The sequence below is a fragment of the Danio rerio genome, chromosome 4 (assembly GCF_052040795.2).
Source record: "Danio rerio strain M-AB ecotype USA chromosome 4, GRCz13ab, whole genome shotgun sequence".
In the NCBI taxonomy this organism is placed as follows: Eukaryota; Metazoa; Chordata; class Actinopteri; order Cypriniformes; family Danionidae; genus Danio; species Danio rerio.
The window spans coordinates 3,080,001-3,098,481 of record NC_141024.2 but is presented as its reverse complement, the minus strand read 5'-3'; the positions used below and the strand labels follow the sequence as shown (position 1 = coordinate 3,098,481).

General features: G+C 36.6%; 2 protein-coding genes across 29 annotated transcripts in view; both read left to right on the top strand.

The window, feature by feature from the left end:
- The window catches only part of pde3a (phosphodiesterase 3A, cGMP-inhibited), a 176,992-nt gene extending 170,456 nt beyond the window's left edge, over nt 1-6,536 (top strand). For 8 of the 27 annotated variants that reach the window (XM_087247807.1, XM_087247806.1, XM_087247805.1 and 5 more), the window contains one exon: nt 43-6,536. In XM_087247807.1, the coding sequence (XP_087103933.1) occupies nt 43-422 (380 nt within the window). In that variant the 3' untranslated portion in view covers nt 423-6,536. The remainder of the gene's footprint in view (nt 1-42) is intronic. The other 19 variants (XR_015482407.1, XR_015482397.1, XR_015482399.1 and 16 more) reach the window with 11 other exon arrangements.
- Nucleotides 6,537-8,384: 1,848 nt separating this feature from the next.
- The window catches only part of slco1c1 (solute carrier organic anion transporter family, member 1C1), a 72,470-nt gene continuing 62,373 nt past the window's right edge, over nt 8,385-18,481 (top strand). For both annotated transcript variants that reach the window (XM_087247109.1, XM_087247112.1), the window contains exon 1: nt 8,385-8,445. The gene's annotated coding sequence lies outside the window, so the exon portion shown is untranslated. The remainder of the gene's footprint in view (nt 8,446-18,481) is intronic.

Genomic DNA, 18,481 nt, shown 5'->3' with positions numbered 1-18,481 from the left:
AGAACCAGTTAACACTCTCTCTACTTACCGGCTTTATGATAGAAAAACCAGCACCTAAGAAACGAAGGAAAGTCTTCTGCCAGATCTCCCATCACCTGCTGGAGAACCATGAGATGTGGAAGAAGGTCATTGCAGAGGAGTCCCAGAGCCAGACTGAAGGGGAGGAGTCAACATGCCTGAGCACCACCCCTGAGCCAATCCTGGCCATCGATGAAGAGGAGGAGGAGCCAGGGAGCAAGGAGGAGCCAACGGATGACCAAGGGGAGGGGTCAACAGAGGAAGAGGAGGGACCCGTACCTGAAGACACGCATGAAACACAGGAACCAGATGGCGAGACTGTAGAGGAAGCAGATGAGAAAAACACAGAGACTGTAGAAGACATTGAGGGAAAACAAGACGAAGACCAGAAAGATCCAGAATGAATGACTTGCCATTTTTAGACCAGAACATTGTCTGAACGTTTTTGTTTTATTGGCAAGTGAGACTTCAAAGAAATGGTTGCCAGCACATCACTTAGACACAACACTGTAGATGCTTGGGGAACATGTGCCTAAAGGAAACAGGGTGGGAAGGGGGTGAGTAACATTGAACTGTTAGCGCTAGACACTCCAGTAAAGTGAGCTTTGATGCTAAAATTGGCCAGGACATAGAGTTCTCCAGGGGGTTTCCTATATTTTCTAGACGTTGGTCAGTTTTGCAAATCCTTCTGGCGAAACACATCCAGCTGCACCTTAAATCCCCAAACTACAACAGGTGACCTGCGGCTACACGAGTTCTGCAGGCTCGTCCGTTCTCTTCAGCAAGCATTTCCGGGGAGCTTAATGTCAAAGTCCGAGAAGAGAAATCAATCCAGCGTGACTCTTGTCGACTCTGGTAGGAGTCTCCTTAAAGGCATTTTGCCTCACTCACGTATCCCATCATCCACGGATAGAAGCAGACGTTCCAGAAACAGCATGCATTTGTGCAAATGCTACAAAAATGTGTAACACTATACGTTTCCATGTCTTTCCCGCCATCGCTGTTTGTTTTCTTTTCCTTTTTATCCAGAGGTCACTATAGCAAACCCTTGCTCCATTGTCCCATTTCCGAAGGCGTCAGTTCGAATGCTTGTCATTCTCTTCCCTCACCTTTTTCTCTCACCATTCCATCAGTCCATGAACTGAGATCTTGCGTTTCTCAGGATCAGACTGTTTTCCAATAAGGAGTCATTGGTTTTTACAGACTTTCTTGCAACTTTATAATCTTTTGAATCTTAAATTGGGAGGACAAATGGGAATCTTGTTGTTGCCCTTCTTTTTAAAGTGTATGTTCTTCAAAATGCCAATGGCCTTTTTAACAGTAGCCCAATCGTTGTTTTACAGGTAATTTGATATAATTGCTCAGTCAGCGCATTCCACATGCAATAGTGCATCATGTCATCCCAACCAACTGAAACTCTACAGAAACTTCCTTCTCTCCATATCAAGCAGAGCTTCTCCTGCGTTCAAGCTTCTTAGTAAACTGCTCCAGAAAGTTTTGAGAGCTGACTTAACAGCTCCTGAAAGTTTTGTTGATCAAAGGCACAGATTGGAGCGCATGGCCTGACGGGACAGCCTCAGGCTCCCGCATTCCCCCGCAGTCGCATGTTCGCCCTCCAAACAAGGCCGTAGTCATGCTTCACAGTCCTCTCACGCAGCCGTATGAGTGACTGTGAGCTCCTTTGCCCCAGGGATGAGACGGCGAGTGCTGTCCCTCTCACATGAGCGGATCCAAAGACCATGTGCCACACATGAGATACGGGCACCGGTCGACACGGCTGTCCGCGCTCTCCTTTGATGTGCTGAAAGAGGCAGATTGCTGGTGACGGTAAGATGAAACACTTCTGTGAGCTTAATCACCTTAAGTCCAATGTCTAATCAGGCCCGAGTTCGATGCCTTCAGTCACTTTGAAGGAAAGCCAATTAAAAACGCCTCGGTGGGGAGGCGATGATCATGTGCTTCAATCCCGTTTGGCACTCATCTTTCAAACGTCCCCTTCGATCGCCTTAATACTATCAGGCAACGTGGTGCAATGTAGTTCAGCGAATTATTTAAGCAATACTGACCGTATGTGTACAGTAGATTGTTAGCGTTTCCAACTGCACTTTCTTTCTTTTCGTTGTTGTCGCTGTGTAAATCTCACACAGCTCAAGTGTGTGTGCGCGCGCGTGTGTGTGTGTGTGTGTGCCAAATATGACTTCGATTCCATTCTACCCAAAGTATGAAACACAGTTTTTGTTCTCTGTAGCAGTGGCCGGGACAGCATGTAAAGGCTGTGTGGTTGTGAGTGATGCAGTATGAGTGCTTTTTAATTTGTACTTGGCCCCATTTTTCAGAGGGTTTATTATACTTCTTCTTTAGGCCATAGATTTGTAACCCCAGGCCAGAGATATTAACCCTTTGGTGCATGAGTTGTTAAATCACAAATACAAATAGTCTTAATGTTTTTATTACCTTTTTAAAGCAAGGATATATTAATTCCCAGTCTTTTTCCCCCAAAATAACGCACTTTTAGAGCGTTACTGTCCGCTGCAATAAAAGATAGTAGTTGTTGTGCATCACATTCGTTTATCATTTTAAACTTAGGTTGTCAACATTCAACATCGAGGAGGACAGTGATAATGAGTAATAGTAAGGGCGTAGATATGACTTTTAAAAATCTGTCCACTGTTGTGGACATCATGCATCAAAGTGTTAAATTACACAGCTGTCTTTGCTGTATATAGTTCCCTAAATAAAATGAACCTATAATCAAATCCAGATGAATACTATACACCTAAATATAAAACATGACACTTTGGAAGAAGTGCAGCTCTGCCCGTTTTTCTTATAATTGCATGATGGGAAGCCTAGACTTCACTCTGTTTGATAAATGCATGTCAATACCCGGTGATTAGCATTGAGGGCACACGGCAGTGAGTCACCAAAGATAACACTCAGTGGTCCAATATTGCAGAATTGCTTCCATCTAGACGGCATTCAGAGAGACTTAACAAAAACTGTGGAATTAGCCTACTAGCGACTACCACTAGAGGGCTACACCCTTTAGCTTCCTTGTTAGTGTTCCTGCCTCCCACAATAGGATTGATAGTTTTGATTCCTGCTCAGAGGGAGGACAATACAAGTGGATGTGTTACACTGGTTCCAGGTGTTAGGTCAGGGTGGAGGAGTTTAATGAAGGTGCTTCACTTCCCTAGTATGCACACTAGAAACATTAGGGCCTCTTTTTAGTCTGCTTACTTGTCAAGCCAGGAGTGTTCCAGATTATATTTGGGTTTGAAGATCTAGAAGGCTTCAGGGACTCTAGGTTTGCGGAGAGTGTGCAACACAGTCCAGCTAGTATAAACCTCACTCCCATGTCCTCATGAGGCAGACTAGTGACAGAGAGCTAGTAGGGAGTGAAGTGTAGGGGAGTGAATGTAAAAAAGGCCTCTCTCCCGTGGCCAATATAGCTCTGCTCACACTGTGCTTTTTCAGTCATGACTTGGTCACCTGAGACAAATTTTGGAAATCCGAAATAATTCCTGAAATCCTAAGCTACAATCTTTGATTGTTGGTTTGGCCGTTGTGGTCAGATTTCCCTCTGATGAAGTTTGGCAGTGTCTGAATATTTCACTTTCCCGCTGTGTAATTTCAGTTACGATGAGCAACAAACCAAGAACCAATAGAGGCCAGAATCTAAAGGCACAATAAGCCTGGGAGCCTAGAAGGAGTCTGTATTGAAGATGTGCACAAGAGTCTGAGACCTGATAGGAAGTTAAGTTAACTAAGGCTAGCTAGCAAGTGTCTCAATTCTCTGGCATCAAAAGACATACTATTGACTGATACCTGGGAGTGAGGTATAATGGTGTTAGTGTAACTGAGGCCAGCTATTAGGAGTCTCAATCCCCTGGACTTAAGACATGCTCAAGAGTCTGACACCTGGTAGCGAATGAGGTTTAAGAGGGGAGTTTGACAGAGACCAACTTGAAGGAGTTTCAATCCCCTGGCTTCAAAAGGCATACTAATGACTGATATCTTGAAGGAAGAGAAGGTTAAAGGCACTGGTGTACTTCAAACTAAATCGAAAAAAGAGCTGAAATGACATAATTGTGAACAAAATCCAGTTACAACTAAGTTAGTTTTAAGTTTGTTTCTGCAGTTCGAAAACTTCGCTCACCAAAGCAAACTTTTTGGGGAGTGTATTTTGGTCCTAAACACGAGATCCTGAGTCACACACCGAGCGATAAACACAACTCTAAAAGCTCTAAACATTGTTGCAGTCAGTCTCAATCTGTGACAAATATAAAACAGTGCAGTGTGCCGTGGTGGTGCGTCTCCCTGGAAAAGGCTGTTTGTCTTATATCAATGGTGTCAAACTGGATTCCTGGAGGGCCGCAGCTCTGCACAGTTTTGCTCCAACTCTAATCAAGCTGATCCAACTAATCAAGGTGTTCAAGACTACTATGGACAATTAAGCTGGTGTGAGTTGAAGCTGGTTGGAGAGAAACTATGCAGAGCTGCGGCCCTCCAGGAATTGAGTTTGAGACCACTGCCTTACATAAAACTGTTATTCTCTCACACCCGTTATTGTTTTTGTGTTTAGGATTCAATTCAATTAATCTTTATTTCTATAGCACTTTACAATGTAGATTGTGTCAAAGCAGCTTAACATAGAAGTTCTAGTCAATTGAAACCGTGTCAGTCCAGTTTTCAGAGTTGACGTTCAGTTTAATTCAGTTTAGTGTGGTTTAATTTTCACTGCTGAAACACTGTAGAGCAAATTCATCAATGCGCAGTCTACAAGTCCCAAACCAAGCAAGCCAGTGGCGATAGTGGCAAGGAACAAAACCTCACCAATGGAACAAAACCTCACTAAAAGTTTTGGACGTGACACATTTACAACTCCTCCTCCTGCACTGAAAGCAGTATACCATTTCTTAGCCTTCTCGAACTTCTTTTTGGCCTCAAATGAATTACGAACAATTACTTTGTTTGAAGTATACCAGTGTCTTGGTTAAGGCCAGCTAGCGAGAGCCTACCTCTAAACTTAAGATATGCTCACAAATCTGAAATCTAGTAGGGAGTGAGGTTTAAGGGGGTAAGTGTAACTGAGACTAGCTAGTAGTAGCTTCATTACGCAGGCCTTAAGAGGCACACTAGGGCCTGGGACTTGGGAGCTAGTCTAAGGGTGCACAAACTTCAGGAGGGCTGCTGTCCTGCATAGTTTAGCTCCAACTTGCTTCAACACACCTGCCTGGAAGTTTCTAGTATACCTAGAAAGAGCTTTATTGTCTGGTTCAGGTGTGTTTATTTGGGGTTAGAGCTAAAATATGTAGAACACCAGCCCTCTTGGACTGAGTTTGGGCTAGTCTTCAAGGTTTTGTGTCAGTGTACCTCCCTCCCATGCTGTAAACTGTGCAGTGTGAGAGGGATGTTGTGTCCTCACTTCCCATGGCTAAAATTAATGTTCAAAACCTGCTCGGAGCAATACTGAAGTACCAGAAGGGTTATATTGATAGGCTTAAGTTTAGTGTCAAATAGTAAATCTTCACCTCCATTGGCTCAAAAGGTGTCCGATAGTCTTTGTTAGGGCTGGGGGTTTTGTTAGTCTACCTATTTTCCATATTTCCCATAGTCTAAATGGACAGCACAATACTTGGGACACCAGTATAGACATGTTCATAATGGCAGAAATATGTTTTCACACATAACAAATGCCCTTAGGAGCGAAATAGATTATAGACTGTACAGTAGAGCTCAAATACCTGAGCAGGTATTTCAGAAATGCACAATGACTTGCTGGGATCGCGTGTAAAATTTAGTCTCATAAGCTCATCCCTCGATTTCTTTTTGATTGACAGCTGGCAATTGAACCAGCATGTCAAACTCACATGTAGACATAAAGAGAGAGTACATGTCATATAAAAAGCTGAACTTTATTATATTTTTTCTTGTTCATAGCTCGTTCCTTCATCTTCAGCTGTCTTATAACCACGTCCACCCGTTTTATTCATCTTGAGAACCAAACAAGTTTTACAGTTCTCTCCGAGAAGGAGAAATGAGACTTGTACTTTTTTATATAGTCGGCACTTCACTGACAAAATAATTATTTTTCTTCTCACTTGTATCTTGCACTTAACACATGTAGCAATACCTATAGAAAGGGGAACTGTGTAAATCACCAGTATTCGTAAAGTGAAATATTCATTTTATCGCTGATTGTTGTTCCATTTTGTACAAACCAATATTGTGTACAGGTTAAAACGGAGACGAGACAAAAACAAAGCCAAAAAAAGGGACGAAAAAGATGAAAACGACAACAGAAGTCTTTTAGATAAACATTATTTATTTTTACTGTTTTGTAATTTAGACACTATACTGTAGCTCCTCTATTGCCAGACTTACTGGAAGTGCCTCTTGGTATAATGTAACATACAGAAAATATATATTGAGATTATTAGAACCTGTCACAAGCTGAACATTGTGGATGTTGTAATGTGAATACAGTTTAATAATACGAGTGAAATACTGTGGTATTCAATGTCTCTGTGTGTACTTAATTTTTTATCACTTGCTTCATTGATTTTTCACCCCTTTCAGGATGATAGGGGGAAGCATGTCAAATATTTGTTATATTTGTGCTATGAAAATGGCTTCTATCTCTATCAAAGTCAAGCTCAGATGATACCAGGTAAGAATGATCTTAAGTTACCCTAAAATTAGCTAGTTTAGATATCATTTTAACTTCAGTAATTCACCATTGATTATGTTTACAGCAGGAACTGACTTGATATTGAAGCAGTTTTATGAAGAGGAAAGTGTGCAGCATGATGTGTTATATCTGTTTGGCACATACCAGCAGGCACATGATGTCAACATGACGTCTGCAACCCCATTGTTGTGGGAAGGTTGCATATTGTAAATGAAAATCGGGTTGACGACAAAACCCAACAACAGGCCGATGTCAATGTCACAACGCAACCTAAAACCAATAAAATATCAACGTCTAATGAGCTTGAAGTTGTGTGGATGTTACCACAATGACGTCTATTAGATGTTAGATTTTGGTTGCCATGCTTGACCAATAAATGTTAGTTTTTGACTCTAATTTGACGTTGGTTTAAGATGTTGGCACAACCTAAAATCAACTAAATATTAACGTAATGTAACGTCGTTATTGGAAATCAACATAACATTGTCCTTAGATGCAGGCTGCTTAAATCTAACGTAATATTAACATCTTATTGGCATTGTGTGTCTGCTGGGATTGTTCTGAAACAACAAAAGAAAGACACTTGATTATTAAAACGGTTTAAGGGGTGTGTTGCTTTAAACTTATTAGCAGCGCATTTGTTTAAAACCTTACTTTTTTATAAGCTAAAAGACACATTGTTCTGAATTAACCCTTTAAACATCAGCTTTTAGACATACAGTAAGATTACGAATGTCCTTGGCATCTATGTAGCTTATTTCCTAAAGCTTGAGGTGTGCATAATTCATATAATACATTGTACAGAAGGACATGGCAACATTTAAATGCAGCTAAACCCAAATCTCTTCAAGAACAAATTGTTTTAAAAGTCTGCCATATGAAGCTATGGTAGTAGTCAGTGTGTAAACGGAAGGTAGGATCATTATTATACCAGTGAAAATGTACTAGCTCAAACATTAAGGCACTTTTGATTCCCAGGAAGAGCATAAACTGATTATATATATATATATATATATATATATATATATATATATATATATATATATATATATATATATATATATATATATATATATTGAAGGTAAATTAAGTTGCTTTAGGCAACTAAAAATGTAAATTATGCTGTCTTAACCATATTTATTAGCACAAGTCCACTGTTTTTTGTATTATTATAATTATAATTACCCTATTTTTTATATATCAGCATAACAGTTTGAGTAAAAAGTAAATAAAAAACAAATATCTACTAAGAAAGTACATAAAATACGTCTTGTTTTCTACTTTAATACCATATTTTCATTTTGTTATCAGCATAACTCTTTTTTATATAAAATCAAACATTTACTGAGTTAAATACTGATATATGGCCTATAAATAATACCTCGATGTTATCTTATATTGATGATGTGTAAATTGAACCGTCGGAGTTGGGTTGTAATTCGCGGGGAAATCGAGTTCTGCTTGGCGTGGTTATGTAACATTACGCATGTAAACAAACAGAAGACGGTCCGGCGTTTGATTGTAAGTACTACTTGCAGTTTTTAGCCAAATAATTATTATAAATGATCTTTTAACTATCTCTTAAAATGAAAACATGTCATTTAGTTAACAGAATGAAAACAGAAAGTGGAAATTGGCGAGCTCTTTAATTTCCTATCAACATCCGAGTGCTGGAGATGGAGATACCTCGACTTCCGGTTAAACCAACCCGGGGATATTTTTTCGATCAACAGGTAAGATATTTAACAGTTTTACACGGTTTAAACGGCAGTAAGAGACGGTGTCCTCATCAAAATACATTATTAATAACAAATATTCGCATTAGCTCTGATAAAACTCTGTAATCATTGGTACAACGGCTCATCTTCATTCATTAATATTTGTTATTGACGGTGACGAGCGGGCTATCAACAAATTAATTGCTAATTATATATGTTTAGTCAATATTAAAACAAATGTTATTGATTGAAAGACTGTTTTATGAAAGGCGGAAGTGGTCAAATGTCTATAAACGAAACGGAAACGGAAATTTGACTTGTTTGTTTTTGACGCGGACATGTTTGAAACTCACTTTAAAGCACCTACAAGTCTAGATTTACAAACATTTATTTAATTTTTAATTGATTGTGACATTGTTTCACTGTTTTCTGCTGTCCTAGAGAAAATAAATACATCTAAAAGCTAATAATCTACATTATATGCCGTTATTAATGATAATATGTCTAATTATTATACTATGTTTGCTTGTTAGACCTGTAATGTTTTGAGAAAAGCTGTATAGTAATTAAAAAGGTGTTTACAAGTCTAAACATATACAGAGCCCTGGGCCTCAGTTTTGAAAGGGTATAAAAATCATAATATAAGGTTAATAATTAAATAATAATCTCTATTAGTTAAGTAAAATCAACTTTTATTTATATATTTTCAGCTGTAATATCTGGGTATCGTTTATTTTATTTTAATATTAGTTTTAATTAACTTTGAAGTAAATGACGTATCAGCATTTCACATTTGATTTCATTTTTACATTTTTTAAAAGTGTTAGTTTTTAATTGAAGACTTGCACATTGTGTCCTGCAGATTGGAGGATTTAATACTTCTGTTTAGTTCATGTTTTACAGATTGTTATACATTAATCAATTAATCAGATTGTATATACAGTAAATTACCAAAGAAAAGCTGGTGTGAATATTAAAACATGCAAATTATTTCAGTATTCCAGACACTAGAAAATTGTGTTTCTTTCCAGTTCACTTTAAAGCTTTTCTGAGACTATTTTCACAGAGGTGTCCTGCAGAAATCATTAAATATTTCATTAAAATAGCAGCTTTCTGTATTTTGTGATTCATGTTTTATTATTTCTGATTTTTAATTGCATTATGAGATCTTGATCTTTCCTCCAGCAACTTTTATCCTTGAAAAGTTCAAAGAAGTGACATTTATGAACACTTTTAATAGTGTAAAGTGCTATATTGTCTGGGTTGATGTTGTAAATTTCGCCACAAAACCTTCTAATAACCCCCCAGTACATTTACTGTCATCTCACAGACTTATTTCTCTAGATAGTATTTTTTTTCTTATACATTATATTATTTCAAACTACTAAAACATCAATTAAAGTCACTTTGTTAAGCTGTAGAGTTGAATTTTCGACATCAAAAGTCTACAGAGCAGAAATCAACATCCCATAATGCGATTCACAACTGTAAATAAACAGAAAACACTTGTGATGTACAAAATTGTTCATTAACTGATATGGTTAATAATGTATAATTAGTTCAAAATCTGAAGCCTGATCAGAACGAAACAGACAAATAAGTCTAACAGATAATGAAATCATTGAGATCGAATCTAAAGTGTTAAGCATCATGTCTTGGTTCAGGTGGTTATGTTAAAACTCGTGACACCGAGGAAGGATTTTCTCAAGCCTCAGGCCTCCTTAACTCCTTAGTCAGGCAGATTTACAAATTAAACGCATAAACTCAGCCAGAATTTCAGCCAGAAGCGCTCGTCCTCCGATATTAAGAATCCTCACACTGTCAAGCTTACTACTTATTTATTTTTATGCCTGATACTAAATGTCATTATTTATAAACCCAACCCAACAAACCCTTAAAGGAGACCTTTTAACCTTTATATAAGTAATATGTACATTTGCTTTTAATGCTTTAAAATATATGTATTTATTTATTGATAAAAACGTTTAAAACAAATTATTAGTATTTTGAAAAATAGGTTGATGGATATGTTCCAGCTCAGCCATGTGGAGAGAACTCGGTTGGAAGAATGTTTTAAGGTTTTTCATCACACCATCACAGAAAATACATAGAGGAAAGGGTACTAGCTGCTGGAGAATGTGTGGGGAAAAAGTAGCTGATCACTTTCATGTTTTTTGGGATTGTCAGAAATTAACCCCATACTGGAAAGAGATTAAAATACATCTAAACGCCATTTTTGAGGTAGAGATTGACTTTACCTGTGAATCTTTATATTTAGGTAATATGCATTTGGATGGATGGATTAATAAAGATAAGAAATTGTTATTTATTCTTCTGGCAGCTATTAAAAAAGTAAGTACAAAAAAAATGGTTAAAATTAGAGTCACCTACAGTTGAAGAATGGATTGGTACAGTGCACACTATATATGTCATGGAAAAACTATTGTTTTCATTAAGAACACAGACTGAATACTTTTAATTTAGAGTAAATGGACTGAGTATATCTCACTAATATGCCTGATTTTTTTCTTGAATTGTATCCTAAATGTAATACTATGTCTAAATGAGTGTCTGTTCTTCCTTAAAGGAAACCTTTTAAAGGATTTGTTGCTCCCCAAGTTTTACTGTTTATAGTTGTTGTTCTTTTTAAAGAGAAGAAAATACAAAGTAAATACAAGATCTGTAAGTCTCTCTCTGTATGAGAGAATATGTAAGTTACATATGTATTTTCTTTTATGAAAACTCAAAATAAAAGAAGAAAAAAAAGAAAAATAGTAGAATATAAATAATAATAGTATATATACAATATAATATATACAATACAATATATATAATAACAACTTACTTTTATACTTTTGTACATTTATTATAGACTAGTTAGAATTTGATATATAAATTAAGTAATATGTAAATGATTAATGCTTTTAAAATGTTTTTCTATTTTTTACTTATAAAAATATTAAAAACAAATAATTATTATTTAAAAAATTGGTTGAAATTTTGTACATTTGTGCATTTATTATAGACTAGTTAGCATCCAATATATCATTTAAGTGATGGGTAAATTAATTTTTAATGCTTTCAAAAATGTGTTTTAATCTATATATTTCTAAAATAAATATGCAAAAAAAAATTATTAATATTTTAAAATAATAGACCAGTTTTAGTTTCATACTTTTGTGCATTTGTTATTGACTAGGTGGAATTTCATACACATTTTTAATACACAATTAATGTTTTAATGCAGATTAACAGATGCTTTTAATTCTGAGTAAATAATTGATTAAAAAATGTTTTTAAAGTGCTCATTATTTTCTATCATGCTTATTCATTTACTAAATACATAAATGTAAATCATTTTTTACTCAATGTAAATAATTTTGTGTGCATGCACAGTCAGTGAATCAATCTTTTAGACATTGTTTTCTTTGACTGTTATAAACCTGAATGGCATGTCAACACTGCAAACACTACCAAAGAAGCAGCAGATTCTGTGAATGATTAATAAAGAAAAGTAAGCTCCGCCCCTGATTACTGTTGCTGACTTTAACATTCATGTAAATAATTAATGATATGCACATCAGCCTCATTCAGAGCTATCTAATCACAAAAGTCTTCCAATAGGATTTCTTTTTCAACACAGCAACAGTTGCCATGCAAGGATTGGCCAGGAATGTTTCTAAAGGCGGGGCTTAGTCAAGGGTCTCTTATTCTGTAGTGTGTGTTTATTTCTCAAAAGCTGATTGCCAGTAGAAGTCAGAACTATTGATTCTCCTGTGAAATTTTAATGCTTTTAAAAATATTTCCCAAGTGCTGTTTAACAAAGAGGAGATTCAAACATATTTTTAAACATAATAATTTTGTATTTGCCATGATGATGTGCATAAAATACTCTTGTTATTATTATGTTAGCAAGTTATTTCGCAAGATACTATTCAGATCAATGTGGATTTTAAAAGCTTAACTAGCCTTCTGGATAAAGGTGAAAGAAGGGGAGCAGGGGGGTTTCTTCCAGACCAAGATAGCTGTAGAAAGGATATATAGTATGAGTATATATAGTGACTTGGGATCATTTGATTGGAGGATCGTGATTAGCTAAGATGGGCTAGCTGGGTCAATCATGAGAACAAGCTCCTCTCGAAATTAGTTTAGGATTAAACTTCATTTAGTGGAGATGTTATGCAAAAATAATAATTAAAGGGACAATCAAAACACAGAAAAACAAAAATAAATAAACTGCCAAACAAAAATATAAAGAGAAAAAAGCCTAAGGTAAGCGTTTTGAAAAAATATTACACCTAACAATGAACTCTCTTTTGAGACAACACAGCTTCCCTTACCTCAGGGGTGTCCAAACTCGGTCCTAGAGGGCTGGTGTACTGGAGAGTTTAGCTCCAACCCTAACCAAACACATCCCAATCAGCTAATCAACCTCTTTCTAGATGTACTAGAAACTTTTCTGTGTCGGTGGCGAGTTGGAGCTAAGCTTTGCAGGACACCGGCCCTCCAGGACTAAGTTTGAGCACCCCTGTTTTTACCTCCTTCACCCTATGAACTAAGCTAGCACTACCATTGATGGAGTGTACGCATTCCTGGGTTAACAACACCCAGCAATAAACTTGAGTCACTTCTTCCGAAACTCGAACCATACTCTGCAAACTATATAGATTGTTACAACCAAATAAACAAGCCAACGTGCATTAAAATGTTAGCAACAATAGGAAGTCAATAATAATAATAATAATAATAATAATAATAATAATAATAAATAAATAAATAAATAAATTATATTGACCATAAATAGTTTAAACTAAATTTTATTCCAGCCAAACTAAAAGAAATAAGACTTTCTCCAGAATCTAAAAATATTATGGGGCATACTGTGAAAACTTCATCTGTCTGCTACACATTATTAGAAGAAGAATACAAATTTAGCAGGAAGGCGAATAGTTTTGATGTGAACTGTATATCATTTCTCTCTGTTTGCCTGCAACTCTTCCACAAGCAGACAGCAAATATAGATCTAGCTGTGATCTGGGGGAGGCTGATTACAAATAATGAGGACTGCAATCTCTCCATTACAGCCATTAGGAGCGTAAGTGATGCAGAAAGCAGTCTCCTGAGTGCACACTACACAGGTGGCATCTCTCTTTCTCAAAAGCGTTCATGTGTGATCATTATTCCTGGTGACTTCATCTTATTTTACATTACACAGTTTCCAATTAATTAATACGTTTGTTTTTTCAGCATTGCAACTTTTAGAGAATTAAAATGTCTGTGAGCGCTTGTAAATTAGAATTTATTTCAGTTCTGAGGTGGCATGGTGGCTTAGTGGTTAGCGATGTTGCCTCACAGCAAGAAGGTCGCTGGTTTGAGTCCCGACTGGACTAGCTGGCATTTCTGCGTGGAGTTTGCATGTTCTCCCTGTGTTGGTGTGGGTTTCCCCCACAGTCCAAACACATGCAACTTTAGGTGAATTGAATAAACTAAATGGATGTTTCCATTGTATGAATTACAGGGGGGTTCGGGGGGGGATAGACCCCCCTTAAAAACGCTTTATCCCCCATGAAGGACATGAAAACAAGATGTATCGGGGGTCAGCCCTTTAATACTGAGAAATAGTTTGCCCTGATCTGTAATTTAAATAAGGTAACACTTTATTTTGATGGTCCATTTGAGTATTAGTAGACTGTCTGCTTAATCTACTGCTCCTTCAACAGACTTTTAACTTACTATAAGAAAGTACATGTCAACTTACACTAACTCTAACCCAAACCTCAACCTAACAGTCTGCTTATAATCTAATGAGAATTAGTTGGCATGTAGATGCAATGTCACTTAAATTCAACAAACGGGCTATCAAAATAAAGTGTGACCTTAATTAATAATCTTAATAATTAAAATAATAGATCAAATAAATATACATTAGACCACCCCTATTATGGTTCATACCATTGTGAATGCATAATCGTGCTAATCAGCCTATGTGAGGAAGAAAATTAATTAAACAGTCTGAAACTGCAGATCTAGAGCAACGACAGACACGGTAAGTGTTCACAAGACTGTTTTCTCTTGAAATAGATGTTTGTTTCCATGTATAACCTGAAAGTAAAGTCAAGTTAGACGCATAGTTAGTATAGTCTGACCTACAGTAGCCTTTGACATAGCTAATCAGAGGATACTGTAGGTCAGAACACACCAAATATCCCCCAAAACACTGAAAACTTCAATGTTTTATTAGTAAATTAGATGTAATTTACATAAAAACATAAAGGACTGAAGGATGTGTTACACAAAACATTTGACCCCCAAGATGGTCAATGTATAATTTGCACACTGGGTGTTTCCCAGTACAGGGTTGCGGCTGGAAGGGCATCCACTGTGTAAAACATATGCTGGATAATTTGGCGGTTCGTTCCACTCATGAATAAAGGAACTAAGCTAAATGAATGAATATTTGGTTATGATATCGGCCCTCAAATGCAAGCAGTGGTACATTTTTATCTGTGTGTTTAAGCACAGAAACGCTTCAAGGACTTGAGAGGTTATTGTGGGTTTTTTATGTAACAGTCAGTGCAGACGTGTTTTTTATTTGTTTACTTTTTTAGAGCTCACTGAAGACGCTATTTCCATTTAAATGATAAGTAGATGTATTGAAATAAGCATGCATTATTAAAATATACCGCAGTAATGTTTTAGAGCTTCAAATTTGGCGACTTTTTTAATAAAATAAATAATGAATGATGCTAAACATTACTGCAATATATTTTAACTGAGGGAACATTGTTTTCAACACATTTCTAAACATGATAGTTTTAATAACTTATTTCTAATAACTGATTTATTATTATATTTGCCATGATGACAGCACATAATATTTTACTACATATTATTCAAGACATTACACTAAAACCCAAAAAGTTAAGATAACTTAAACCATTTGAGGAAACCGATAGCAAAAAACCATCTAAGTTCAAAAACTAATTAGTTCCCACTTTATATTAAGTTGCCTCAACTAATATGTACTTTCACAGGAATTAATAGTTTGTTACAATGCACTTACATGTATTTAATGTGTACTTATGCTTGATTAAATACATGTATGTAATTACAGCTGTAATTAACTTTTGTAATTACATTTGTAAATACACTGTTGACCATCCCTTACACCTTAACCCACCCTTAAACCTACCCATACCACCAAACCTGTCCATAACCCAACCCCTATCCCTACTCAAGAGCACCACAATTGTTCTCAAATACATTATAAACACAGTAAGTACATTGTATTTATTTATTTTGATGTAAGTACATAGTAGTTAAGGACACTTAAAGTGGGACCACTAATTCTAATGAGTACTGTGAACTCAATCCATTTGAGTAAACGAAGCAATTTAATCACAGTTAAACCCACACTGTAAAAACCAAACAGTCAACCGTATCAACTGAAATGAGTGTCGTGAACTCAAAATTGACTGAAAGTTAATTCTACTAATTTGAAAAGAGTTCAACCTCAGTGTTGAAGGTAATGGGTTAATTAAATACCTCTTTACTTCATCTGTAAATGGAGTAAGTTCACAGTACTCATATAGATTAGTTTATAACTCAAATGGTTTATAGCAATCGGTTTTCTAAAATGGTTTGAGTTGCCTTAACTTCATAGGATTTACAGTACTCAGTTGGTCTGAGTTCTCTTCATTTACTGCACTGTAAAACCCAAAAAGTTAAGGTAAGTCAAACCATTTGAGGAAACCGATTGCTACAGACCATTTAAGTTCAAAAACGAATGCAAATGAGTTCTGTGAACTTAATCCATTTGAGTAAACGAAGCAATATGAGCACAGTAAAACCCAATAAATGAAGAGAACTCAAACCAACTGAGTACTGTAAAACAAAACGAGTTAAGGCAACTCAAATCGTTTGAGGAAACCGATTGCTACAAACCATTTGAGTTAAAAAACAAATCTATATGAGTACTGTGAACTTTTAAGTTAAAGTAGTGTAGTTTTTAATTAACTCATTACCTTCAACACTGACTTTAAAACTCTTTTCAAATGAGTAGAATTAACTTTCAGTCAATTTTGAGTTCACTACACTCAATTTATTTGATAAAGTTGACTGTTGGGTTTTGCGGTATTCAGCCTAAAGTGACATTTAACGACTTAACTAGGTTAATTAGGGTGAAGTTAGGGTAATTAGGCAAGTCATTGTATAACAGTGGTTTGTTCTGTAGACGATTGAAACAAATATTGCTTAAGGCGGCTAATAATTTTGACCTTAAAGTGGTTGAAACTGCTTTCTCTCACTCTCTGTACTCTCTCTTATTGCATATTTTTAGCATTATATTTGACATTGCACAACAGCCCTATAGCAGATCCTGTGTGTCCAACTCAAAGAAACCCATTGAGTTTCCTCTGATGCAAGAATTAAACCCTGAGTCAGGACAATTAGCACATTATTCGTACTTTCTGCAGTAATTATTATTCTAACGTCATAGATTATCCTGTACTTGTTTTGTCATGTAGCAATGATACTGTAAACGGGGCTAACCCGGTTATAAAGCAGGAAAAACGCAGCTGAAGTAGCCGTTTGTTCGACAGGACACTGCAACGGGTGAAAAATGGATTAGCTCAATCCTATTAGAAATACCAGGCCAAGAATTCTGCCATACTCTCAAAACTGCCTCAAAACTGGCGTAAAGCATGAGCAGATTACCCCCGAAAACAACTGAGGAAACGGCTAAAGGACAGCAGTCTGCACTGGAAAAATAGTCATTGAATTTACTACACTTTCTAAGGTTGCAAACAGTTAAGTTGAACATAATTAATTTCAGCCCATATGAATTGTTTGCAACCACTTATAGTTGAAGTCAGACTATTAGCCCCCCAAATTATTTTATTTCTTTCAACACATTTCACTAAACAATAGTTCATTCATTCATTCATTTTCCTTCGGCTTAGTCCTATTTTAATCAGAGGTCGCCACAGTGGAATGAACCGTCAACTATTTCAGCATGTGTTTTACACAGTGGATGCCTTTCCAGCTGCAAACCAATACTGCGATACACCCATACACACTTATTCACACTCGCACACTACAGCCAATCTAGTTAATCAGTTCACCAATAGCGCATGTGTTCGGACCAATAGCGCATGTGTGGGGGAAACCGGAGCACCCTGAGGAAACCTACGCCAACACGGGCACAACATGCAAACTCCACACAGAAATGCCAGCTGACCCAGCGGGGACTCAAACCAGCAACCTTCTTGCTTTCATTCATTTTAAAGGGGCACTTTCAAGTGTAATTACAAAAAGGGCATGTGCTCTACACAGGTTGAGTCCTACCTGTGCACATGCCTGGTGCCGCCACATTTCACACATAAGTATTTAATAATTCTGTGAAGTCAAGCAACACCCACATAGACATTATAGACAAGCAAGCACTTTTTTCCTCCGGTTTACTAGACAGAATCAGCAATCAAGGATTACAATCAGCTTTCTTCAATTGTCCTCCTGAGTGACTCATATGCTGAATATGATATGTGCGCTGTTCATTCAGGAGTATATCAGGGCCATAATAAGACAAATGCACGTCACCAATTCTCTCTATATACACTGATCAATAGGATTCAGTGGATTTATTACATTTTTTAAGGTATTCATTCATTAAGTATTCATTCATTTGGCTTAGTTCCTTATTTATCAGGGGTCGCCACAGCAGAATGAACCGCCAACTATTCCAGCATATGTTTTACGCAGCGGATGCGGAATGAAATGGAAATGAATGAATGTTTGACATGTCCCTACAAGGGAAATATATTGTATAATCATGAAATTCTATCTAATCTGTAGATAGTAGGGATGTAACGGTATCAGTATTTCACGGTACGGTAATACCTCGATATGAATGGCACGGTACGGTATTTATTGAGTAATTTACAGGAAAAACAAAAATCAGCATTAACGTGGCACATTTTCCTGAGTGCAACCGTAAAAATAACTGTGTGGTGCACAGAGTAGAGTGGTTTGCGAATCATTAGAGTCACATACG